This window comes from Suricata suricatta, chromosome 2 (assembly GCF_006229205.1).
Source record: "Suricata suricatta isolate VVHF042 chromosome 2, meerkat_22Aug2017_6uvM2_HiC, whole genome shotgun sequence".
NCBI classification, from domain to species: Eukaryota; Metazoa; Chordata; class Mammalia; order Carnivora; family Herpestidae; genus Suricata; species Suricata suricatta.
Genome location: NC_043701.1, coordinates 6508217 through 6533713, shown reverse-complemented (window position 1 = coordinate 6533713; position 25497 = coordinate 6508217). Strand labels below are relative to the sequence as shown.

The following is a 25497-nucleotide window of genomic DNA, read 5'->3' as shown; positions in this document are numbered from 1 at the left end:
AAGGGGACATTTCTGGAAGGAAACTGGACTCCTTCACAGACTCGAAGGAACAGTTGAACAACCAATCCAGGACAGAGGCAAAAATGTGTCTCTCGTCTCTGCTCTTTTCTGTGTGTTGGGATCATAGTTTCAAACTAACATCCCCCCAAATGGGGTTCAAGACAGTTCCTGATTCATGTGTTTCTGACTTCACCAGAGAGGAAGAGAACCTTTCCTCTCACCTCCAGTTAGAAAGACCCCAGGGAAGAACTCTGATTGGTCCAGCTTAGGTCATCTGCCCACCCCTGGCTCAATTACAGTGGCCAGGAAGTGCTGTGATTGGACTGGCTTGAGTCAATGCCCGCCCTTCAACAATCACTATGACCGGACTGGAAATGTCACGCAACAAGATGGCAGTACCCATTCCAAGTACACACGACCAGAGCCTAGGGAGGAGCTGTCCCCAAACAAGAAGGAAGCGCATCTATGCCCAGAAGAAGGGAAAAGTGCTAGGCTGACAAAGTCAACCGATGTCCACTGCGTGCATGTGTGTGCGTGTATGTGTGTTAACTGTCCACTGTGTCCATATACACATATATGGAGGTCAGGGGGTGGCATGCAGTTTGAACCAAGGTGTATTCGTTCTAGAATTCTCCCTGACCTTGAAGCCTAGCGGGGCATGCTCCCCAGGAGCGAGAAGGGGCGCGCAAGCCATGGCCTCTGTCTTCTAGAGACGTTCAAGATAGTAAGAGGAACAGAATAGAAAGGGTCTCAGCTAAGTGGAATAAAGTCACGGTCTATAAACTTTCTGGAGTAAAAAAGCAGGCATATGTGCATATATATATGTTAATATGTATGCTGTAAATCACGCGCACGACAGAAAATTTAAAGGACAAGATAAATATTTCTGAAACGTTATTTTAAAATTAATGTGTATTATATGTGATTCAAAGGATACTTTTTTCTGTCACTAGACATGAGGGTGTGGGTGAGATACCATCTAAGGTCACCTTCAGCTCTGCGGGTTGCATTCGGATTTCATAGACACAAAGATGAAGGGGTACAGGTACTAAGTATATTTTCCTGATTCCTTTGTTACTGCTGCCACCAATGAGAACAATCATGAGCCTTATTTCAAAGGTTAGTTAGAAGCCTTTGAAGACCTGAGTGTCATTGGGAAAGGACAAATAGGAAGCTTCTAAGAGACCAGAGAAGGTAACATTTATCTTGGCAAAGTCATTGCAGCTCAAGGCTTGGACCTTGCCAGAGCGCACGTACCAAAACGAGCAATCACCTGTTATTAAGTGCTTACTCTACTCTGGGCGTTCAGCTCTAGAAACACTTGACTTACACAGCTTATTCCTTTTAATTCCATTAACAACCTTAGGGTGCAGTGTTCGTATTCTCAATGGAAAAACACGGGAAGAGAGTAAGCAGACGCCACGCCACTTAGTAAATGAAGGAGCCAGAACACAAAAATTAATAGAAATCAGAAGCACTTTTTGAGCTCTTCACCTAACAGGCACTGTTCGAAGCTCTTGAATTAATTCACTGAACCCGAAGAGCATCTCTATGTGATGTGTGCTATTCTCTCACTAATAATGAGGAAATGGAGGTGCTGAGAAATTACTGTAGTAAGCAGGAGAGAACACCGGTCTCGCCCCTCCCTCACTTTGTTCCTTTTTTGATATCAATATAGACACTATGATTTTGCCCCAACTTTTAAAACATCTGCAATTTGAAAAAATGGTTTCTATTGATTGTTTTTTTTTTATTCAACAATTCCATAAATTACTCAGCGCTCATCCAGGTAAGTGTGCTCTTCACCCATTTCACCAATCTTGGCTCCACTTTTTTTTCTTTTTTTTTTAATGTTTTTTATTTATTTTTGAGAGACAGAGAGAGACAGTGCGAGTAGAGGAGGGTTAGAGAGAGAGGGAGGTACAGAATCCGAAGCAGGCTCCAGGCTCTGATCTAGCTGTCAGCACAGAACCCATCGCGGGGCTTGAACCCACGAACCATGAGATCATGACCTGACCCGAAGCTGGACACTTAACCAATTGAGCCACCTAGGTCCCTTTGGCTCCACTTTCTTTCTTTTTTTTTTTTTTTTTGGCTCCACTTTCTAAGTCGCTGTGCACACCATCTCTGCAAGCCTGTGAGATTCAGACCAATGCTTGGTGCCGCCTCCTTTGCACCCTGAAAATTTGGTCTACATATTTTCCCACTGTTGCTGGCTCAGAGTCAGGAGTGCTGAGTCATGGTGATTCTGAAGAGACTGATGGACAAGCCAAAGTATCAGTTTAATCATTTCTAGGGGCGGACTGGACATGTGTGTCAGCCTTACCTTCATGACGTCGCCCAGTAGCTACACGGGAACCTACATCATTAGACTGCCCGGTGAACACAGAAACAAAATAGAGAGTTCTCGAACTGAACCAACCGCTTGATCACCCCAGTATCCTATGTCCCGGCATGCCTGTCTCCACAATCCAATCGTGATACCTTTTTTTGCTGTGTCTGAGTAAGTTTTTGTTGGTTTGAGAAAGGCAGTCAGACCCTAGACGTACCTCAATGACTGCCTAGTGCCTCAGCTTGGCCCGGTTGACCTGGTTGTCATGGATACCATGGCTTCTCTTGGCAGTGACTTTACCTATCCCTATTTTCTGATTCATCGTTCAATAATCCAGAGATCTTTATGAACACATCTGTGTGCACAAAATGGTGTGTACTGTGGAGGGACATTGTAGTGACAGACACATAATTATCATGTTAACAAATGAAAAAATGAAGTTACTTCAGGTAGTGATAATGCTGTGGAAAAATTTTGATCAGCGTATCAGGATTGTATCTTGGGATGGCCTATGGGCAGGGTGCACAGAGAAGGTCTCTCTAAGGAGGTAAAATCTGACCTGAGCCCCGCATGCTAAAAAGGAGTCAGTTATGTGTGAACACAATTATCTGTTGGTCTTATTAAGAGTTTGGTTCTCAGGGGAAGAGCTTCATGGCTATAATTCAGAGGAGAAGTTCATTGCCTGTCTCTATAGAGACAATGTGGTACCAATTAGGCAAATATGGTTGCAGTAGTGTTTTGTATTGGGTGATGGAATGGGAATGCAGCCGTGCTTTCCAAATCAGAATTCCAAAGTCATCATCTAGCAGTAACATGTGGACTGGATTAAACATTTGAAATCAGGGCCAACTTGGATTTTCCGAGGTGTGTGATTACCATAGTGCATAAGATTGGTCCTGATACCCTGACCCCACACTGTGGGGAAAGTGTATTTCTACTTTCTAGAAAGCCAAATGACAGATGAACTAACTGGGGGAAAAAAACTCTTTTCCCCAATGAAATGATATATTCTTTCCTCAGAACAAAGTCTGACTTTTATACATTTTCATACATTTTTGAATTCCTCAAAGCACCTCTCCGACTGCTGGGCACGTAGAAGAGGCCCACGTTTGCCTTAAATTGTGAACCTGCCCTGGATTTGGAGGGATGGAGCCCTTCTAAGGTCGCACACTCTGGGCCCAAGCACCGAGCTGCTGTTTACCCTCCTGCCGCACGGGGGCGCCGTAGGAATCCCGCGCGGTGCGCACGAGCGGCGGGAGCAGGTCTCGGCGCCGGAGGGCCGAACTCCCACAATGCACCTTGTATCAACACGGCACTGGTGGCGGCTTCGAGGAGGGGCAGGGAGCGCCCAGGGGACCGGCACGCAGCCCGCGGGTTATCAGGCGGGGCCCGGGTGTTGAGGGGCGACTGGCAGCCATGGCGGAGTCGGAGCCTACTCGGGTAAGGGTCCTCCTGGCACCGACTCGCGGGCGCGTTCGGGATGGCGGAGCTCCTGACCGGGGCGGGGCTTCGAGGTCCGGACTCCGGTGGGGCTGGGGGTCCGGGGGGCTCGCGGGGCCGCTGCTGGCGAGCCCCGACTCCCTCCCGCGTCCCCCGGGCTCTGCCCTTTGCCTCTCCGGTTCCTCCCGCGTCGGGCCGGGGCCCCGGCGTCACGCACCGTCGCCGAGAAACTTCTCCGAGGCTTGTTTCGGGTTCTTGGGTTTGCGACCGTCCCCACACTTTTTCGTCCTGCGCTTCCAGGCTGGAGAGGTGGCGCGCTTTGGAAACCCTGGGTCGCCATCTCTGCCCGCGAGCGCGCACGGGCTCCGGGACCCCGGGGCTCGCGGCCTCCCCGCGTGTGCTCAGCTTGCTGGGTGTTGCTCTTTCTTTCCGTCCCTCTTTCCTGCTACAGACTTCTGGACTCGGGTCGCAGCCACAGGGTGAAATCAGGCCGGCCTCCCTGTCTTTGGGGACAGATAGTCCCTCACAGAGTAGTTGCTGGTTTTGCTTGTGACGCCCTTTGGTCTCTCTCCCTCTCCCCGGTCCCCCGTCGCCCCCGTTCAGGGAATGTCAAGACGCGGAGCTTGGGGCGAAGAAAATTCTGGTTAGGGAATCCGGGAACGGGGTAACTCAGCTCTCAAATACCCATTTGACTGATCGTGGGCAACTGTGTTTGCCCAGGGCCTCCCTTTCTTTGACTAGAAATTGAGAATTTGGGACCGGTTGCTAGATGATCCCTAGGTTCCTTCTAGCTCTGACAGTTTCACTTTAGTGGTTAATTTGGTAACACAAGAGGGTTTGCTATGGAGAAGACAGAGGGAATTAAATTAGTTTTTAAATGAAGCATTTCTGGGTCTAGAAACGCTTTCAGAATTATGTGAGATCTTGGTGAGAATCGAGGGCTAGGACCCTGTGGTGAAAAGTTTATCCTGAGCAGGGTGCCGGATATTTGACTCTTATAGAAAGCGGGTAAGAATCAAGAGAGAAGGGATTGGAAGACTCGGAGAAGAGAACACGGTGTGTGCTTTCAAGAAGTTACAGTTAAATTGCAGAGACACAAATGTTTACAATATTTACCCCCTCTGAGTCTTTTCAGATCTCTAAGCTGTTGTGTTCAAAAGACTTGGCTTTTCCTCACGACCAAGTTGGTACTAACGCAGGGCAGGAAGACAAGTGGCTAGCTTCCAGAGCACTTCTTTCTGACTTGGTCAGTGTACCTTTACGTGCAGGTCATCCACAGACCTTGTCAAAAGAGAGCCTTAAAAGATCCACCAAGGGGGTGCCTGGGTGGCTCAGTCGGTTAAGCGTCCGGCTTCGGCTCAGGTCATGATCGGAGGTTCGTGGGTTTGAGCCCCACGTAGGGCTCTGTGCTGACAGCTAGCAAAGAATCCTACATTATTAAAAAAAAAATTCCACCGAGATCCCGTACTGCCCTTTAAGTAACTTACAGATCTGTCATTGTACAGTGTATGTACATCGTTCCTCAGGTTATTTCTCTTCTCAGATCCTACCTCTTCAGATGAGGATTCTGTACCTTTCCTTTGACACTGACCAAGCAGTGGTCTGACTGACTGACTGACCCTGCAGGCACCCTGATGAAGACAACAACAACTGCCGGGGGTAGAAAAACACCACATAAATATATTTGAAATGTGTGTTAGTAAAGAATACTCTGAGCCCAAAGATGAATTTTGAGGCCAACTTGGAGGCATTTATGAAACAGTCATCTTTGGTGTTTTGGGGGCCCCAAAGGACCTGAAAAACAGAAGACAAAACTTAGGTGGAGGAAGGGGCACGTCTATGAAGCTCCTTGCCCCAAATCCTTAAACTGGAGACTTCCAGGGACAACACTCAGCGTGAACTGAACGTAAGCTCTTACTCCCAGTATTGCAAAGAAAATTGTGGGAAACCTTGGTGCTGGGACACGGATGCAAGGTGCCCCTTGAGAATTTATGGTGACTCTGGTGTGGGTTTATTGCCTGAATTCATGCTGCCTGGATGATCTGAGAAACCTCAAGCCCAGAATGTAGTTTATATTTACTTTTTTATTAGCTTAAAAACGTAGAATCCATGCCCAGTGTGGGGCTTGAATTCAGCCACCCTGAGATCAAGCGTTGCGTGCTCTACTGACTGAGCCAGACAGGCATTTCACCCCACCCTACCTCCCAAAAATCTAATTTAAAGTACTGCCGTGTATCAGAAATAAACATAGATCTCTGGAGGAATCTGCATTTGGCTCAGACTTCAAATAATTACCTTATATAAAATTATAAGAAAAGTAAGTCTGCAATAAAAAACCTACCAAACAAGCAATTAAAACTACAAGGAAAATGTAGTAAAAATAATGGACAAAAGTAGACCTTCAAAGATTTTGGATATTAAAATTCCATAAGAAAAACATACTGAGGGGTGCCCAGGTGGCTGAGTTCTGTTCAGTTAAGTGTCTGACTTCAGTTCAGGTCATGATCTCAGGATTTGTGGGTTCTAGCCCCTATCAGGCTCTCTGCTGTCAGTTCGGAGCCCTCTTAGGATTCTCTGTCCCTCTTCTCTTTCTGCCCCTTCCCCACTCTCTTGCATGCGGTTTCTCTCTCAAAAATAAAGTACATTAAAAAAAAAAAAGAAAAACACTGATATTCCAGAAGAAAAATGCGCACTTAACACTCTGCACTGGATGCTATATTTGATGAATAGCTAATGACTGAGGCTATTATAGGACTGATGCAAACACTAATACATTAGAAACCCAGTGGATCCTAATCAAGATTAACAGAAAAAAACCTCTACCTAGACACATAGTAGTGAAAGTATAGAGTATAAGACAAAATTCGTAAAAGCAGTTAGAGAAAAGAGAGTACTTTCAAATGAACTGTCCTTAGATTAATGGGGTCCAGCTTCTCAACAGCACCAATGGAAGCCAGACAAAGTAGAATGATATCAGTAGACTGAAAGAAAGTAGCTGTGATCCCAGATTTTTACACTCAGTGAAAGATCTTTCAAAGATAAGGGTAAAACAAATATTTTCAGACTGGGGTACTTGGATGGCTCAGTCAGTTGGGCGTCCAACTCTTGATTTGGGCTCCGGTCATGACCCCAGGGTGGTGAGATTGTGCCCTGAATCAGGCTTTGCATGAGCACGGAGCCTGCTTGGGATTCTCTCTCTCTCTCTCTCTCTCTCTCTCTCTCTCGCTGTCTCTCGCTGTCTCTCGCTGTCTCTCACTCTCCCCCACTCTCCCCGCCCCGCCCCCTGCTTGTGTGTGTTTTCTTAAAAAAAATTTAAAATAAAAAAATATTTTCAGACACAACTGACATTTTACTACCAGTACGTTCTCAATAAAGGAAATTGTAAAGGGTATACTTTAGGTAAAAGGAAAATCTTCCCAAATGAAAAGTCTGAAAATGTAAGAAAGTATGATGATCTATGTAAATGCGTAAATCTAAACAAATGTTGATTAAATAAAACAGTCTTTTGTGAGGTTAAAAACAAAGGTAAATTAAAATACATAGCAGCATTGATGTAAAATTAGGAAGAGCTCAGATTTCAGTTATTTGAAGGTCTTTATGAGTAAGCTTCCTGGAATATCTAACATACCTGCTAACAGACTAGAACTTGGCTGTAAAATATACAAGTTAGAAGGGAGAATGATAGAGTAAGAAAAAAATCATCTAAAAGAAAAAGACAATGAAAAGAGAGATAGGATAAATAGTACAAAGTAAAAATCAATAAAAATAGATCAACAATTACAATAAATGTAAATGGACAAAATGTTCTAGTTAAGAGGCAAAAAATTATCAGATTGGGGGAAAATCCCACTATCTGGTTTATTAGAGAGACAACTAAAGGATGAAACTACAGAAATGGTTGAACATAAAAGAATTTGAAAACACACCAGGCTAATATTAATCAAAAGAAAATTGGCTCACCTATATTAATGTTCCTAGGGATAAAGGGATAATACTACTTGTAAAATGGTAAGCCTCAATTTACCAGCTTGATACGACATTTTTAATATTTTGCATCTAATTACATAGCCTCACAATATATAAAACAAAAGTTGACAGAACTACAAGGAAAATTCACTAGCATAGTAGAAGACTAATACCACCTTAGTTTTTATCAAGCGGAGAAAGAATTAGTAAGGGTGTAGCACATCCAATAGAACTTTCTGAGATTATGGAAATACTCTGTTTTGCACTGTTCAATATAGTCAGTGTTCACATAGTCAAATATATGGCTATTAAGCACTTGAAATATAGCTAGTATGGCTGAGAAACTGAGTTTTTGTGTTTCTATTAATTTAGATAGCCACGTGTTTTTTCTGGTGGCTGCTGGACAGCACAGACCGAGAATTTTTTTTAGCCATATATGTGTAAATATATAATACCAATATATAGGCATACCTCAATTTATTGAGCTTGGCTGTACTGCACTTTGTAGATAATATTTTTTTTCTTTTTTACAAATTGAAGGTTTGTGGCAACCCTATGTCAAGTCTCTCAGTGCCATTTTTCCAGCACCATTTACTGACTTCATGTCTCTGTGACCTAATTTGGTACTTTCCATAATATTTTAAACATTTTCATTATTATATTTGTTATGAAGTTCTGTGACCGGTAATTATGATTTCCTAAACGTTCAGAATATGGTTAGCATTTTTTTTGGCAATACAGTATTTAAAAAAAAATACCATTTTTGAGAGAGCACGAGCTGGAGGGGGCAGAGAGATGGGGACAGAGAATTTGAAGCGGGCTCTGCGCTGACAGCAGCCAGCCCGATGCGGGGCTCAAACTCATGATGTGAGGTCACGACTTGAGCCGAAGTTGGATGCTCCACCAAGTGAGCCACCAGGTGCCCCTGTATTTTTTAATTACAGGATGTACATTGTTTTTTTAGATATAATACTAGTGCTCACTCCATATATTACAGTATAGCATACATTTATATGCACAGGGAAACTGAAAAATTCATTTGACTTGCTTTATCGTGGTATTTGCTTTGTTGCGGTGTTCCGAAACCAAATTTGCAAGGTCTCCGAGGTACGCCTGTGTAGAGAGACTCGGGAAGAAAAATAAAGAGGGCAGAAGAGCCCTGTTAGAAGTGAAATCATGTTCTGGCAGTTGATACTGACTGTGGACTCGAAGCTGAGGCAGGGCTGTCGAACAGAGTGTCTGTGTCCTTGTGCCTTCTCCATGTGGCTTGGGACTCCTCCGGTACTTCCGGAGCCTGTCTGCCTCTGGGTTGCTCCGCTGGACACGGAGTGGAGCAGAACCACACCGTCCCTGACAGACCCTTCATGAATTGCAGATTCATGAGCAAAGCAGATGTCTTCTTGAGCCACTAAATACTGGGACTATTTGTTAGGTAGCAGTCAGTGATAAGAGAGGTACCTCGGGAATGTGTTAAGATATTGAAAGATACTAAAAATACCTTTGAAAAGGAGTGGCATACTGTGTATATGGATTGAAATATTTTATCCTAGAGATGTCATTTCTCAAATTTATCTAGTTGTTTGATGCAGGCAAAATCTCTAAAGATAGTTTTGTGAAACCTTTCAAGTGTGTAAAATCAACAGCCAGGATAGTCAATCCTATAAAACGAGGTGGAACTTGTCTTGCCAGATATCAATAATTATTTAAAAAAATATATTGGGAAGACCATAGGAAAAGTACCCTCTAGCTCAAGAGTAGGAATGCCAGAGATAGATTGATATATATGAAAATTGATTCATGACAGAGATAGCATTATAGATCTTTAGGTAAATTGGTGGATTTTTCATTATATTGTATTAGATCTTTTGAATTCCCATAAGGAAAAACTATGAAGTGTTTTGAAGACAATATTGTAGAATATAGATTTTTTTTTATACTTGACACAGAAATTCAAACCAAAAAGAATTAATTCTGATAAACTCAGAATGTGGCACCTGGGTGGCTCAGTCTGTTGAGTGTCTGACTTCGACTGATAAGACTCAACTACATTAAATTTAATTTTTTAATCAAAAATAATAAAGGGAATTAAATTTTTTTTAATGTTTATTTAGTTTTGAGTGAGAAAGACAGAGTGTGAGCAGGGGAGGGGCAGAGAGAGAGGGAGACACAGAATCTGAAGCAGGCTCCAGGCTCTGAGCTGACAGCACAGAGCCTGACATGGGGATCGAATTCATACACCAAGAGATCATGACTGAGCCGAAGTCAGATGCTTAACCATCTGAGCCACCCAGGTGCCCCAAGGAATTTTTTAAATGCATAAATAAGGACAAAATATTTGCAACACACATAGCATGGATAAAGATTAGTTTCCAGAATTCTCAGAGAAATTCTGAGATAGTAAGGAAGTCAGATAACGCAAAAGATAAATGGGTAAAAGATGAGCGAGTAGTTCACTGAAGAAGTTTGAGTGGCCAGTAAACATGTAAAATATGCTTGCACTTATATAGGAATCAAGGACAACGGGGACGGAAACAAGAGGACAGTCTTATTTAAAGTATTAGTTGCTGGGGAGCATGCAGAATGTGTACCTACTTCTGGTAGGAGGACATTGATAGAACCACCTTAGAAAAAGCATGTGGCATATTTAGGGAAGTTCAAGTTGTTTACCCTATTAGCCAACAATTCCCTTCCTAGGACTCTACCCTCAGGAAACTTGCCTGCGTGAGGAGCCATGCATCGCCCTGCTCCCGACGGCACTGTTTGTAATGACACAGGTGGGAGCACGCATCAATAATGGAACAGAAAAGTAAATCGGGGAATCGGCACGCAGTGAAATATGTTGTAGAAGTGAAAATGAATTAATTATAGCCATCTGCAACAACAGGATTTTATTCTTAGGAGTTGTGAAGTAAGGATTCTATTTATAAAAAGTCCTAAAATATATAAAACTAAAGAACATACATTGTTTTGGAAACAAACATATGGTGAAAACCTGAAAAAGAAAATAGTGAAAAATCAAATTCAGGATAGTACTTCAGAGAGTCCTACAAAGGACCTCACAGGCTATCGATCTATAACTGAGTGGTAGTTACGTGGAGATTTGTTGCCACTACCTTATATATCTTATGCATTAAGTATCTTATTTAAACTATTCAGTATCAAAAATCATGGTGTATCGGAGTTGGAAGTGACCTTAGATGCTGTTTAGTCCACCTTAATCAAATTCCACTTCGGGAGGGTGTTTGTTTTGTATTTCACCCCAGCAGATCCGCAGCTTCCTTAGCAAGAAGGGTGACCTTATCCTTCAGGGTGAGGGTTTCCGGCCGGAGCTGCAGCCCATTGTATGAGGCTTGAGCTCCCTCAGGCAGGGCTGCCCTGGAGTATCCAGAGGAATGGTTAACAGAAAAGTATTTTAGAAAAATTTTTTTAATGTTTATTTATTTTTGAGAGAGGGAGAGGGAGAGAGTGCGAGTGGGGGAAGAAGCAGAGAGAGAGGGAGACACAATCCAAAGTGGGTTCCAGGCTCTGAGCTGTCAGCAGAGAGCCCGATGTGGGGTTCGAACTCATGAACACAAGATCATGACTTGAGCTGAAGTCAGATGCCTAACAAACGGCTACCCAGGCACCCCAGTAAGTGTACTTTTTGTATTTTTCACTGCTGTCGGGAATACTCTTAAATATGGAATTTATGTAAAAAAAAATTACAGGAAAAAAATGCATGTTTTTTGACAAAGACAAACAGTAGTTGACAAGGAAAGATTAAAATCCCTCCCACTCATGTCCCTGAAGGTAAGTCATGTTAATAATTTATTGAATATTTTTCCAGACTCCTCTGTGGGCTGAAACAAACATATACTGTATATCTTCTTTTCTTTAGGAAAGTGGGATCATAATAAATATATTTCCCGGAGAACCTGTGTGGCTCAGTCGGTTGAGCTTCTGACTCAGGTTCAGGTCATGACCTCGTGGTTCATGGGTTTGAGCCCCGCATCAAACTCTCAGCTCTCAGCACAGAGCCCAAACATTAAAAAATAACACATACATTTCCCTAAAAGTTGGATTTTTAATCAGCAGTGTGCTGAAAACTCTACTGAACCATACACATTGATTTAACTCATTATTTTTAAAACTCATGTTTGGTTGTGCCATAATTTATTGAAGCATTCCTTTATGAATGGACATCTAGATTACTTCCAGGCTGTGACTGTTCCAAAGGGTGTTATCAGTAATTTTTGTATGGATGTCAGTAAATAATGCCATTTGTTTTTGTAAGATGATTCTTGTAACTAGGACTGCTAGGGGAGATGGTTTTTAGTGACTTTTATGAGATATTCTTCCCTAAAGTTTGCAGTAGTTGTCAGTCCTTCTGGGAGTGTTATGAAAGTGCCAGTTTTCTTTTTTTTTTTATTTTTATGTCTTTATTTAGAGAGAGAGAGTGGGGGAGGGTCAGAGAGAGAGGGGGAGATGCAGAATCCAAAGCAGGCTCCAGGCTCCGAGCTGTCAGCACAGAGCCCAACATGGGGCTCGAAGCCACGGACTGCAAGATCATGACCTGAGCTGAAGTCGGACTCTTAACCGACTGAGCCGCCCAGGCGCCCCTGAAGTGCCGGTTTTCTCTCCTAGTGCGCCCTGAATGTAGTTCCTTATCCCTCGTTTCCAAGTCTGTCAGCCTGGGAGCGGGGCGGGGGGAGCGGTTCCACTTGGTTATATTTGCCGTCCTGCCTGCTGCTTGACCGCTTGTGTGTCTGCTCTCCTGGTTGCTTAGTTTGCAGTTTTATTTTGGGGTTGTTATCTTTTCTTTCCACTTCATACCCTGTTTACATAGATTCTCTCCCTGTTTGTTTTTTTAGACTGTGTTTATGCGACTTTCATGGCAGCTAACATTTTCTTCTGTCTTGGGTGTTCTGAGTCGTGCTTAGGGAGATATAATTTACATCCAGTAAAATTCACTCTTCAGCCGCACAGTTCAGTGAGTTTTGACAAATGTGTAGCCATCATCAGGTTACAAAATGTAGAATATTCCCATCACTCCAGAAGATGTTCCTTTGCATTCGCTCTCCTTCTCTGCCTCCCCCCCCCCCCCCAGCCCCCGGCAACCACTCATCTGCTTTCTGTCTCTCTTGTTTTGCCTTTCCTGAATGTCATGTAAATGGAATAGAGTGGGTGGCATTTTGTGTCTGGCTTCTTTCACTTAGCATAATGATTTTGAGATCCGTCCATGTTGTTCTGTGTGTCAATAGTTTGTTCTTTTTTATGGCTAAGGTAGGATTATATGTTAATTATTAATATATTAATAATGTAATCATACTCTCTTGTGTGGTATATTAGCTCCCCAAGGCTGCTGTAACAAAGTGCTGCCCGTTGGGAGGCTTCAACACCAGAGGTGTGCTGTCTTCGCGGGTCTGGAGGCTGGAAGTCTAAAGTCAGGATGTCCCCCGAGCTGGAGAATCGGATCTTCCAGGCTTTTCTTAGTGCTTCTGGTGCCCCAGGCGCTCTCTTGGCTTGTGGCACCAGAACTCGACCTCTGCCCTCCACCGTCCTGTGGGTGTCTTCACATGGTCTCCCCGAAGTGCACGTCTGTCTGCCGGATTTCCCCTTCGGTGGGGATGCCCAGTCATACTTGGTTAGAGCCCACCTAATGGCCTCATTTAACTTGATTATCTCTATAAAGGTTCTTGTCTCCAAATAAGATCACAGCCGGGGCTGCCTGGATGACTGGAGTGCGAGACTCTTGATCTCGCTGTTGTGAGTTCGAGCCAGTAGGTGTAGAGATTACTGACAATCCTAAAATCTTAAAAAAAAAGAAGCAGCAGCAGCTACACAGATAAGATCACATTCTGACCACCCACATTCTGAGGTTCTCGGGGTTGGGACATCAACATCTTTTGGGGAAACAAAATTCAACCAGTAACATAAGAATGGACCCTAGTTTGTTTATTGATTCACCAGTCCTTGGACATTTGAATTGTTTCCATCTCAATAGATCATTCAAAATAGAAGTAGCTTGATTTAGCCCGCCTTGCAGCCTTTTGTTCTGTGCCAGAGGAGAGGAATAGCTCCCTTGCGCTGACGCCGGCCCACCTTCCTGTCCGCTGGAGGCGCCCAGCAGGCCGCTGGGGAAGCTGTGCGGAGCTGCAGCTGGAGATGAGTGACTGAAAGGGAAGAGCAGAACATGTGCTGAAATGAGTCTGCCCACAGCCTCGTATTGTGTCCTGTTTCATTTGTATCGATCTTTAACTTTAAACTTTGATTTAAATCGTTTTTAGGGGCGATAGTTCAGCTTTTCACCCACATGTTCCATAATGAACCGAGTTGAGTCACTGGAGTAGGTCATGGCCACGCTTACGTTTTCAGTTGTGGGCCCGTCGGTTGCATTTTGGCCCCTGTTTCTCCAGACCCTACGTCCTGGCCCCAGCTCTGCTTCCAGAGATGCTTCCTCTCAGTGTCTGGATCTGAGTGTAGTCTGTGTGGATGGAGAAGCAGCCTTGAACGATGCGTCTGCTGGATCAAAGAACATGAGCCTCAGGGGGTTTCGGACTGAGATGCACACGCAGTGGTCCCACGGGGCGAGAGGGAGTCGTGGGAAGACTTCCCAGACGTCGGCTTCAGTCATGTTGAGCTTCAGCTGCAGTGATTTCTCCTGTTGTCAGGGACAGGTCATAAAAATGCGAAGCGTGAGGCGAATGTCCGTGGCCTCACGTCGCGCCAGGAAACATTTAGGTGTTACTCACTGTGCTAGCTGCTCTCGGTGGGTCCTCCCGAGGACTTGTGTCTTTGTTGGGCTTCGAGGGTATGCTAAGAGTGAAAAGCAGGTAACACAACATTATGTACAAAATGATTTCAACTTTGGGAAAATAGATAAGGTAAAAGATTAAAAAAAAAAAAAAAACCTTACAGGCGCGCCTGGGTGGCTCAGTCGGTTGAGTGTCTGACTTTGGCTCAGGTCATGATCTCGAGCCCCACCTGCTTCAGATTCTGTGGCTTCCTCTGTACCCTCCCCTGCTCACACTGTCTCCCCCCGCCCCAGCAATAAATAAACATTTAAAAAAAACCTTAAAGAAATACACCAAAAATCTAACAGTTTACTTCTGGATGGTGGTATTTTGCATAACTTTTTCTTTCTACTTTTCAGTATTTCCTTACTACAACATCCATGTACCATTTCCAGCATCAGAATATAAAAGAGCATGCATTTTAAAAAAAAAAAGTAAAAGGTAGAAACCAGGTAGCTCTAAACACTCTTGGACCCCTGGACCCATTGTTTTCTTTCCGTGATGTTTGGAAATGACACTGACCCTGTGTCTGATTCTTCAGCACAGGAGGAAACGCCGCTCCACACCTTTGGCCTCGTCCACATTGCCCCCGCAAGAGTCCGAGAAAGGCTCCTATCTGCAGACCACAGAGATCTCACTCTGGACGGTGGTGGCCGCCCTTCAGGCCGTGGAGAGGAAGATGGAGGCCCAGGCCGCGAGGATACAGAGCCTGGAGGGGCGGACGGGGACGGCCGAGAAGAAGCTGGCCGACTGCGAGAAGACGGCCGTGGAGTTCGGGAACCAGCTGGATGGCAAGTGGGCCGTGCTGGAGACCCTGCTGCAGGAGTACGGGCTGCTGCAGAGGCGCCTGGAGAACATGGAGAACCTGCTGAGAAACCGAAACTTCTGGGTGCTGCGCCTGCCGCCCGATGGCAAAGGGGAGGCCCCCAAGGTAGTCCCCTCGGGGATTAAGAGATGGGGAGCCCAGCCTTTTATTACTGAGGATTCTGAATTGCCGGCTTCTGCTTCGTAGCCGTGGCTGGTGATGCTCACGGTGCCGTGTTTGTGATTTCAGGTGCCCCGGCCACTGGAAAACGACGGAGGGTGTTTCTCCGAGCAGGAGTGGGAGACCCTGGAGGACTGGCAGAAGGAGCTCTACCGAAACGTGATGAAGAGCAACTACGAGGCCCTGGTCTCTCTGAGTACGTAGCGGGTTCTCCCTGGGGTTCTCTTCCGCGCCTCTTCCGTCCCTGGCCACGAGCTGTGACTCGGACCACGCCTGTGAGTCTAGGCGGCCGCGGCTTCCCCGTCCATCTGGGCCGGGTCGAGACCTGGGAATCTCTAGGGCCTCAGTTCACGCAGACGTTTAGAAGCGCCTTGCTGGTGTGGATTTTGGATTTCTTCTCTGTCACATGGTCAGTTCTTGACGACAGCTCTCCCTAGTAGGTAAGACGTCGTCTGCATTCTAGTGTAGCGTGGCCAGGGTTCCTCATGCTGTTTTAAAAACTTAAACTAAAAAAATAAATAAATAAAATAAAAACTTAAACTGTTTGACAAGAAATCCTTTGTTACCTGAGATGAGGCGGGCAGCGCAGGCTAACCAAAACATTTCCTTGGCGTTTGGCTAGAATTACATCCGGTCACTGTGAGTTCAGTGTCGACTTGGTGTTAATTAGAGGTGCTGCTTGGTAGATACATATCTTTGTGTATAGAATTCTAGCTTGTACTTTAGATTTTGGTAGACAAAATCTTTTAAAACTGAGGTCCGTGGAGGTGCCTGGGTGACTTCAGTCCATTAAGCGTCCAGCTTCGGCTCAGGTCATGATCTCGCGGCTGGTGAGTTGGAGCCCCGCATCCGGCTCTCTGCTGTCAGCCCAGAGCCGCTTTGGATCCTCTGTCTTTCTCCCTTTCTGTGCTCTTCCCCCCTTCGGGCACTCTCTCTCAAAAATAAACATTAAAAAAGAAAATGGAAAAGAATGTTACATAAGTGTCTCTCTCTCTGCTCCTCCCCCACTAGCACTCTCTTTCTCTCAAAAATAAATAAACATTAAAAAAAAAAAAAAAAGCTGAGTTCCGTGGAGGAATGTCAGAAAGGCCAGTGTGAGGGGCGCCTGGGTGGCTTAGTCAGGAAGCATCCAACTTCGGCTTGGGTCATGATCTCACGGTTTGTGAGTTTCAGCCTTGCATCCGGCTCTCTGCTTTCCTCACAGAGCCCGCTTCAGATCCCAGCTTCCTCTCTCTCTCCACCCCTCCCCCACTTGCTCACGCTCTCTCTTTCTCAAAAATAAATAAACATTAAAAAAAAAAAACAAACCAGGGCCAGTGTGACCGGAGCAGAGAGGGAGGTGGCAGATGAGCCAGAGAGGGGACTGCTTGACCTCAGCTGAGTTACGCATTCCAGTGGCAGTCCCCTCGACTGTCCTAGCCGGGGACCATGGCGCCTGCCTTCCCTTGCCATGTGTCAGCGGGGCTGAAATGAGATACCCTGAAAGGAAGCAGCACTTGAAACCCTGTACAAGGGAGGGCAGAGTGGTGGGGGGAGGGGAGCGGCCCCAGAGCCGGAGCACTGGAGCCACAGTAAGTAATGCGGGAGTGCAGAGGGTGGCTGCAGACTGAACAGATCTCTCGAATTGGCTCTCTTCCTGCAGTTGTCCCAAACTGCCAGGGGAAAGTGGCAAGAACCGTAGCCCTTGAGTCTTTCCAACTTTCATTCATTTATTTATTTATTTATTTATTTACTTATTTATTATGATTATTTTTAACGTCTTTATTTTGAGAGAGGCAGAGAGCAAGTGGGGGAGGGGCAGAGAGAGAGAGAGAGACACAGGATCCGAAGCAGGTTCCAGGTCCTGAACTGTCAGCACAGAGCCTGACGGCGGGGCTCAAACCCACAGACTGTGAGATCAGGACCCGGGCTGAAGTCAGACACTTAACCGACTGAGCCACCCAGACGCCCCTCTTTTCAACTTTTAATGACAACCCTCTGGCATTGGTCACCTTGTTCGTTGGCAACTGACTGGTGCTCGGTGAGCTCTACTCCTTCCTGGGCTCACACTCTGCCTCTTCCAACCCAGAGGTTCTTGGCCCGCCGGAAGAAGCAGCGGAGTTGGGCCCAGGGATGCTGGGTGACTTGGAGGATGAAGGCCCAGGTGGCGCCCACCCAGGTGAGTGGCAGCAGAATATTCCATCCCCCTCCCTGCTCCCCGCAGCCTACAGCAAGCTTTCCCACCGCCCAGCTGCCAGCATTGTCAGCAGCCTCATCCGGTATCACTTCCGTGAGGTTCCTTTATGGTTTTCAGGAGTCCGCCTGATACACGCATCTTAACTCCTTACCACTGTGGAGGTCTCACGTGTTGTGACCGTATCCGACCTCCCGCCGGCTGTGCTGTACCGAGGAGAGTACATAACCGCTCTCAGTAAATCCGCGGAAGACTGAGGCTAGGAGTGAGGCCGTCAAGGGGAGGGGCAGGCAGGGCATTGCTCCGCCAGCTGCTCTGGGGGGTGTGCAGGAAGGTGTAAGGATTGGTTTTTTTAATCATTCACATTATTTTAACAACCTTGAATTAGTATAGTTGCTGTGGTACATTTTGCCATGTTTTCATAGGAATTGAATACAAACTTGTGGACAGACTTACAGAGCTATCATTTATAACACTGTTCCAGCACAGCAGTGCTCAGATTTCCCTTCGTGAACATGGGTTTAGGTTTCCAGGTCTTAGGACCCAGACTCCTTCTCCTCCAAATTGTCCTAAGTCCCTTGATCTTGAGGTGCTTGGACTTGAGCCCTTCTCAAATTCCCCGATGTTTGTGTAGTTCTGAAGAAACCAGAAGTGCTAGAATGTGATCTTTTTTTGTTGCTCTTTCTCTTGGCAGCAGGAGGGGTTATGATCAAGCAGGAGATGCAGTACGCTCAGGAAGGCTCTGCGGATCTTCCCGGAGAATTCTCAGGCCTCGCCGAAGAGCACGCTTTCCTGAGCCCAGAGCATGCTGAACTCTGGGGCGGTCAGGGTGGTTCTGTCTTCTTGGATTCAGGCCCAGGGGACACTAGTCTGGAGGGCCCCATCCAGGGCGGTAGAGACGCTGGTGGTGGCGGCGTTCTGGGCTGCCCCCCGGGGCAGGAGCCTGGTAGGCAGGGGCCGCTGGGTCAGGAGTGCGGCCCGGGCGGAAAGCTGAAAAGGGATGCTTCTGGCCCCTATGAGTGTTCCGAGTGTCAGATCAGCTTCCGCTACAAGCAGCAGCTGGCCGCGCATCTGCACACCCACTCGGAGCCGGGTACGGCCTCGGAGCCGGAGGAGAGCCTTCGACCCCGGCCCCGGCTTCAGCCCCAGTCCAAGAGGGCCCGGCTGCACCAGTGTGACGTGTGCCTGCGGAGCTTCAGCTGCAGGGTGAGCCTGGTGATCCACCAGCGCTGCCACCTGCAGGACGCGCCCGGGGCCGGCCACTCCGTCCAGGAGAGGTTCTCGCCCAACAGCCTGGTGGCCCTGCCTGGCCACATCCCCTGGAGGAAGAGCCGGAGTTCCCTCCTCTGCGGCTACTGCGGCAAGAGCTTCAGCCACCCGTCCGACCTGGTGCGGCACCAGCGCATCCACACGGGCGAGCGGCCCTACAGCTGCTCAGAGTGTGAGAAGAGCTTCGTCCAGAAGCAGCACCTCCTGCAGCACCAGAAGATCCACCAGCGGGAGCGGGGCGGGCTGGCCCTGGCGCCCGGGAGGCCCAACGGCCTGCTCTAAGGGCGCCGGCCCCTCGTCCGGCCGGGGGGCGGAGGGGCTGGCATGGGTCCCCCCGAAGAGACACTGTGCAGAGTCAGGGACGCACTTCTTCCCGAGGGGAGTGGCGCTGATTTGCCTTCCCTTGGCCAGGCTGAGCCCGGACCCTGTTGTGAAACGTGTGGAAGAGGAGGAGCCGGGCCGCGCCTCCCCCTCCGCCTCGCCCCTGCGGGGCGGCTCTGGGTTTCTCATCCGGGCTGACACTCGTGGCTGGGGTTGGCTCTCCGAGCCTGCAGGGGCCGGTGGCTGCTGCCAGCGCCTGTCCCAGCGTCTCAGGTCTTCCCAGGCGGTCGGGCGGGGTCAGCGGAGCGAGCAGGGGCGTGAGAGCGCTCTGGGAAGCATATAACCCTCTCTTTCCTCTTCTTTTCTAGTCTCTTTGTTAATAACAAGTAGAGGAAATAATTTAAATGACCGCTTACCCTGTTCTGAAGAAACTTTTTTGGGAATTAGATTTTAGTTGATTTTAAAAAATACAGTCTGACCTTGTTTTTGAAGTTTCCAGCATTGTAGAGGTTGTTCCTGACATGGGGACTGGGCCTGCCCTCTAGGAGGGATTTGTTTATGGGGCTCTCCTCGCCCACCCCCGCTTCGCTAGGCCAGAGGCCAGGGCGCAGAGTGCCGGGCCCCTCTCATGGGGGTCCTTGGCAGTCTCACTAGGGGCCAGCTGAATGCAGAGGAGGAGCGGGGCGGGGCGGGGGCAGACCCCAGAGCCCCTGCCGAGAACACAGAGTCCCTAATGGAGCCAAGAGCATCCTGTTGCTCGGAATCCCGGTTTCTCACCGGAACCTTCTCCCTCTTCCCACCCGGCCCTTGCTGGGGCCTGCAGCCGCCCTGGGTAGGAGACTGCTTTCGTGACTTACGGTTGTCTGCCTCGTCCCTGTGGGTGTTGGAGTTTGTTCTTACTGCACCAGTTGTTTCTTGAGACTGTGTCGATGACACATTTTCCAAATTAGTCTGGGATCGACTGTTCAGAGATGGTGGGGAAAAAGCACAGCGATGCGTATTTCTCGAGAGTGTTGAATGCTTGCCTCACTGTTGTTTGGGGAGATGGGAGTGGGCTTCTGGGTCCTATATGAGTGTTCCCTTTGATGATTTGCAGTTGCCTAGAATAAAACTTGCTACTAGCAAAAAAATAAAAAAATGCTCTTGTTGGATATTTTTCACATTTTGTCAAGAATACGGAGATGGAGGGGTGCCAGTCTAGCACAGATGGGAGGAGGGCGCGTGTGAGGAGGTTCGTGGGTCCCTGTCGCGGTGGTCGAGGGCCGCAGACCGTCCGGGTGTTGGTTGTTGGAAGATGGCAGGAAGAGAGGTCAGTGAGGGAGGACATCAGGGAGTCCTGGGCAGCAGTTAGGAATGTCGGCTTGGGTGCGCATGTGGCCACGTGGGCGGTTGGTCTGAACCGTTCAGTGCCGAGTGGGGACACGTAAGGAAGTGAGTGAGGTCTGTGACAGCATTTTGTAAGAAGGCCTAGAACCCAAAGGTTACACCTCAGAGGCGCTGCAGTTGCCTAGGAGAGCCGTGAGTGGGATGTCGGCATAAAAACGAGGAAGTACAGCGGAGGCTGTGAGGTCCGGGACGGTCCTGGCAGAGAACCCGCGCAGGGGGGCGCCATGGTCAGCTGGGGGGCTCCGCTTCCTTCCTTCCCCCTACGGCGGGGAAGCCTCTGGCGCCGCTCTCCTCCGCTCCTTCTGCGGGCCCCTGCCCCCAGGCTTCGTGCACCCTGGACCTCCCTCCGTCCATCCTTGATTAGCCTTACCTGCCAGGGAGGCTCCTGGTGTGACCGGGCTTTGTCTTGCACTGTGGGGATCGGGGGGCACCTGGTGGCTTAGTCAGTTCGTGAGGTTGGGCTCTGTGCTGACAGATTCTGTATCTCCCTCTCTGACCCTCCCCCTTCTCTCGCTTTCTCTCTCTTGTCTCAAAAAAAAAAAAAAAAAGAAAACAAAAGCAGGTAAGTGTTCCCTGAGGCAGGAGAGTGATTTACAGGCATTAGGACCACAGTGATCATTGCTGAGCGCCATGTGTGAGGCACTCTTAAAAATGAACTTGGTCCTCACACAAGCCAATGTGGTGGGTACGATTTTACCCCATTTTGCACATGACCCGTGGGAAGCATTTCAGAATGCTGAAGTAACAGGTGGAGTTCGCTGGGAACCCAGGCCGCCTCGCTTCAGAGCCCACACCCTTGACCTGGGTGCTTCGGGGTGACCGTAATCAAGCACCTCGGGTCCAGGCTGGGTTCTGCGCCTTGTTACCCCAAGCTTGGGTTCTGCCCCAGCAGCGCCGGCATCCCCGGGAACTTTGTAGAAATGCAGACGCAGGCCCGCTGGTTTCAACAGGATCTCCAGGGCAGTCTCTGAACATAGGACCCTTCTTGAGTGATACAAAATGTCAGCCTTTGCCTGCTTCACCAGGTGCTGAGAAGGGAACCGGAAATGGAGCTGTCTGAGGGACAAGGATGATCAAGTTAGAAAATTTTAAATCAGCACATAAGGAAGAGTTCAGTGCCGAACATGAGTGGCTCTGACCCGTCCTGTCTCCTCCTGTTCCTGCAGGGTAGGGTCCCGGTTGTCACCCGCCTACTCTGTCCAGGAGCCTGACCACTGCCCTGCCCTTGACCACATCCTTTATGCTACCAGCGTCCTTGTCCTGGCGGTTGTATTTATTTTTCAGAGAGAGAGAGAGAGAGTGTGAGCAGGGGAGGGGCAGAGAGAGAGGGAGACACAGAATCCGAAGCAGGCTCCAGGTTCTGAGCTGTCAGCACAGAGCCCGACGTGGGACTCGAACCCACAAAATGTGAGACCATGACATGAGCTGATGTCGGCCTGGCTCCACACTGTCCGCACAGAACCCAACTTGGGGCTTGAACTCACAAATCACAAGATCGTGACCTGAGCCACCCGGGCACCATGAGGGTGACTTTTGAACTGGACCTAGAAGGATGGGGCCCCCGGGGGGCTCGGTTGAGCATCCAACTCTTGGTTTCAGCTCAGGTCACGATCTCACAGTTCATGAGTTTGAGCCCTACTTTGAGCTCCATGCTGACAGTATGGAGCCTGCTTGGAATTTCTCTCTCTCTCTCTCTCTCTGTCCTTCCCTACTCATTCTATCAAAAAAAAAAAAAAAAAAAGGGAAGAAGGAGATTCTTGGAGCACATAAGCAAAAAAGGAGACATTATAGGGCATGTACAAAGGGTCTGGCTGCAGGGTGGGCTGTAAGAAGGGAAATAGTGGGGATGTGGTTGGAAAGAGAGGCTGCAGTCAGGCTAAGGACTTGGGATTTTGTTGACTTCGCAACGGCGAGCTCAGCATTTGAGCAAAGAGGTGACGTCATTCTAGCTGTGATTTGGGAATATTAATGTAATGAGTGTTACATCATGGGGGCTGGGTGTTTAGTTTTGTTTCTTTTTGGTTGGGGTAGGGTGATCTGTTAGGTTTCTGAGACCAACAAGAGCCAATGAAGACCTGACTGGGTACAGCTGCTGTGGGAAGAGGGACAGACAAGGATGGATGGACAAGATCGCCAAGGCAGAGTCAACAGGGTGTGATGCTTTTGAAGACAGGGACCAGACTCCACGGGTCTGAGTGCCAGGGCTCTCTGCACACACATGCGCGCTCCCCACATCGGTGGAACGAACATGTGTATAACGGGTATTCCCAGAATAGGGAGGTCCGTATCGTCTAAACTAGGGAAGGCTCCCCAGAGGAAGGGGAGTTGTTCATACTTCCGATCTCCCTCTGCTAATATTTCCCTTCCTAATGCTTTATAATTCTGGGTGGGTCCAGTTCCTAATCTAAGTTACGTGCCAGGAAATAGAGTGGGGGGGGGCAGCACAGGAATTCTCTTTCCGAGCCGCCCCTACCCCTTGGATGGGAATGTTTCAGTGGGTCAGGAGGAGAGGCCTGATGACACCTGCTGCAGAGTGACCTGCACCTTGGCAGAGACGTTAATAACTAAGGATGCGGGTAACTGCACAAGGGGCTCCTGGGTGGCTCAGTCGGGTAATCATCCGACTCTTGATTTAGGCTCAGATCATGATCTGGTTCGTGGGTCTGAGCGCTACGTTGGGGTCTGCGCTGACAGCATGGAGCGTGCTTGGGATTCTCTCTCCCTTTCTGTCTCTGCCTCTCTCTGTCAAAATTAAATAAATAAAAAATAAGCTGAAAGAAAGCTACACCGGACTGGTCTGCTCACTAAACCACATCATGGCGTAAAGTTTCTGTGCTTTTTGTTTAATATATTTATAAAATCAAGAGCTTGGGAATGGGAGGCAGCTGTGGGACCTGATAAACAAGGCAGTGGTCCTCACAGCGTGATGGCCGTGTCCGTAGAATCAGCGCCACGGGGGAACTAGTTAGAAGAGCAGGTTCTGGGGGCGCCTGGGTGGCTCAGTCGGTTAAGCCTCCAGCTTCGGCTCAGGTCAGATCTCACGTTCGTGGGTTCGAGCCCCGCGTCAGGCTCTGTGCTGACAGCTAGCTCGGAGCCTGGAGCCTGCTTCCGATTCTGTGTCTCCTTCTCTCTCTGCCCCTCCCCCTCTCATGCTCTGTCTCTCTCTGTATCAAAAATAAATAAAACATTAAAAAAAAAAAAGAGCAGGTTCTGGCCACCGCACCCCCACCAAGCCTCAGACTTGGACACTCTGAGACAGGGGCCCAGCAGTCTGCGTTTTAACACGCATGCCAGGGGAACCTGATGCCTACTAAAGGCTGACGACCACTGACTTACAGAAACTTTCCAAAAATGTAAGAGCTGTCAAAAATTAGAGCACTCTTCCCCGAACACAGCATGTCCATTTTCCAGACTCTTTCTCTTTGCATTGGACATTCATTCTTATTTTATAAGATCACAACTTACCAGGATTTTATAATCCTTCATACTTTTGTCTCACCCACCCCTGATGAGATGCTAAGGATGCTTTAATGTTTTCAGCACACATTTGCAAATTATTAGGTTGGGTTATTTCAACAAAGATCTGCACAATGAATGATGCCATATATTGATTTGATTTCTTACTAAAATAACACTTACTGAAGCGCCTGGGTGGCTCAGTTGGTTAAGCATCTGACTTTGGCTCAGGTCATGATCTCACAGTTCACCGGTTGGAGCCCCGCATTGGGCTCTGTGCTGACAGATGGAAGCCTGGAGCCTGCTTCGGATTCTGTGTCTCCCTCTTTCTCACTGTCCCTCCCCCGCTTGTGCTCTCTCTCAAAGGAACATTAAAAAAAAATAAATAACACTTCCTAAAAAAATAAAAATAACACTTCCTAAGCTTGCCCCAATTCCCAGGGGTGCACCTTATTTGGAGAAAGTATCAGTTTCTTTACTGTGGGTCAGTTGACCACACTTTTGCTTGGATCAAATATATGGGCAAATAATTTTCTCTCCTCCCTCCAAAAACAGGAAATACTAAAAAAAGAAAGAAAGCTGCAGAGTAATTTCTAGTGGGAACTGTTTTCCGACTTGAACAAAAACTAGGATGAATGGGAAATGCAGAAAAGATAGAAAATAAAAGTTTAACTGCGTAAGCACATTTTACTTTATATTCGGTGGTTAACTAGATGAGGAAAATGGGGCTCAGACTGGTTTATTCAAGATGTGTCAGGGCCTGTGTTAGCGTTGGATTTACTCTGGCTGCCCACCCAGCCCGGAGTCAAAGCCACAGAAGATCCCCGGTTGGTGGCTGATGGGCAAGTGAAGGCTGGGTGTGGCACAGAAGGCTCCAGAGAGCTCTGCAAAGCATGCCGGAGCTGACCGAGTGTTGGCTGGAAGCAGGCCCCAGGGAAGGAGGAGGAGACCCAGGATTCCCAGAGGGGTTTTGGGGAAGGGAGGGAGAGCTTTTTTCTTTTTTTTAGTGAAATAATTTTTTCCTGAGGTCTTTCTATTTGTTCGGGAAAACGAAACAAGTAGTTATCCGTCCCGCCCTACCCCACTGCTGGGCAAAACGTGTCTACCCAAACGAATAGTCACTTTGGATCCATTAGAGGTGTTAAAATGGTAAATCTACATACACTTCGGATTCCCCGCTGAGCACTGTCCTGCCTCCCCCACACAGAGGAAAACTCCCACATTTTCTTAGAGTCTTGAAAGCTTGTTTCATCAGCAGCCTGATCCGATTCTCCCAACTGGGACGCTGGGGCCGCAGCGTCCTAGAGGGGGGTTAGGGGCCACGGCTGCGTCCACCAAGCGGCTCCTGCACGCGGGTCGCGCCCCCTTCCGGCTGGAGCCCGGCCGGAGGGGCCCG

General features: G+C 47.9%; 1 protein-coding gene across 1 annotated transcript; it reads left to right on the top strand.

Moving 5' to 3' along the window:
- Nucleotides 1-3648: 3648 nt before the first annotated feature.
- On the top strand, nucleotides 3649-20421 carry ZNF212 (zinc finger protein 212). Its single transcript, XM_029921889.1, has 5 exons — nucleotides 3649-3772; nucleotides 15053-15442; nucleotides 15566-15692; nucleotides 17565-17654; nucleotides 18364-20421. The coding sequence occupies exons 1-5, from the start codon at nucleotides 3749-3751 to the stop codon at nucleotides 19218-19220; spliced, it is 1488 nt and encodes a 495-aa protein (XP_029777749.1). The 5' UTR covers nucleotides 3649-3748; the 3' UTR covers nucleotides 19221-20421.
- Nucleotides 20422-25497: the final 5076 nt, after the last annotated feature.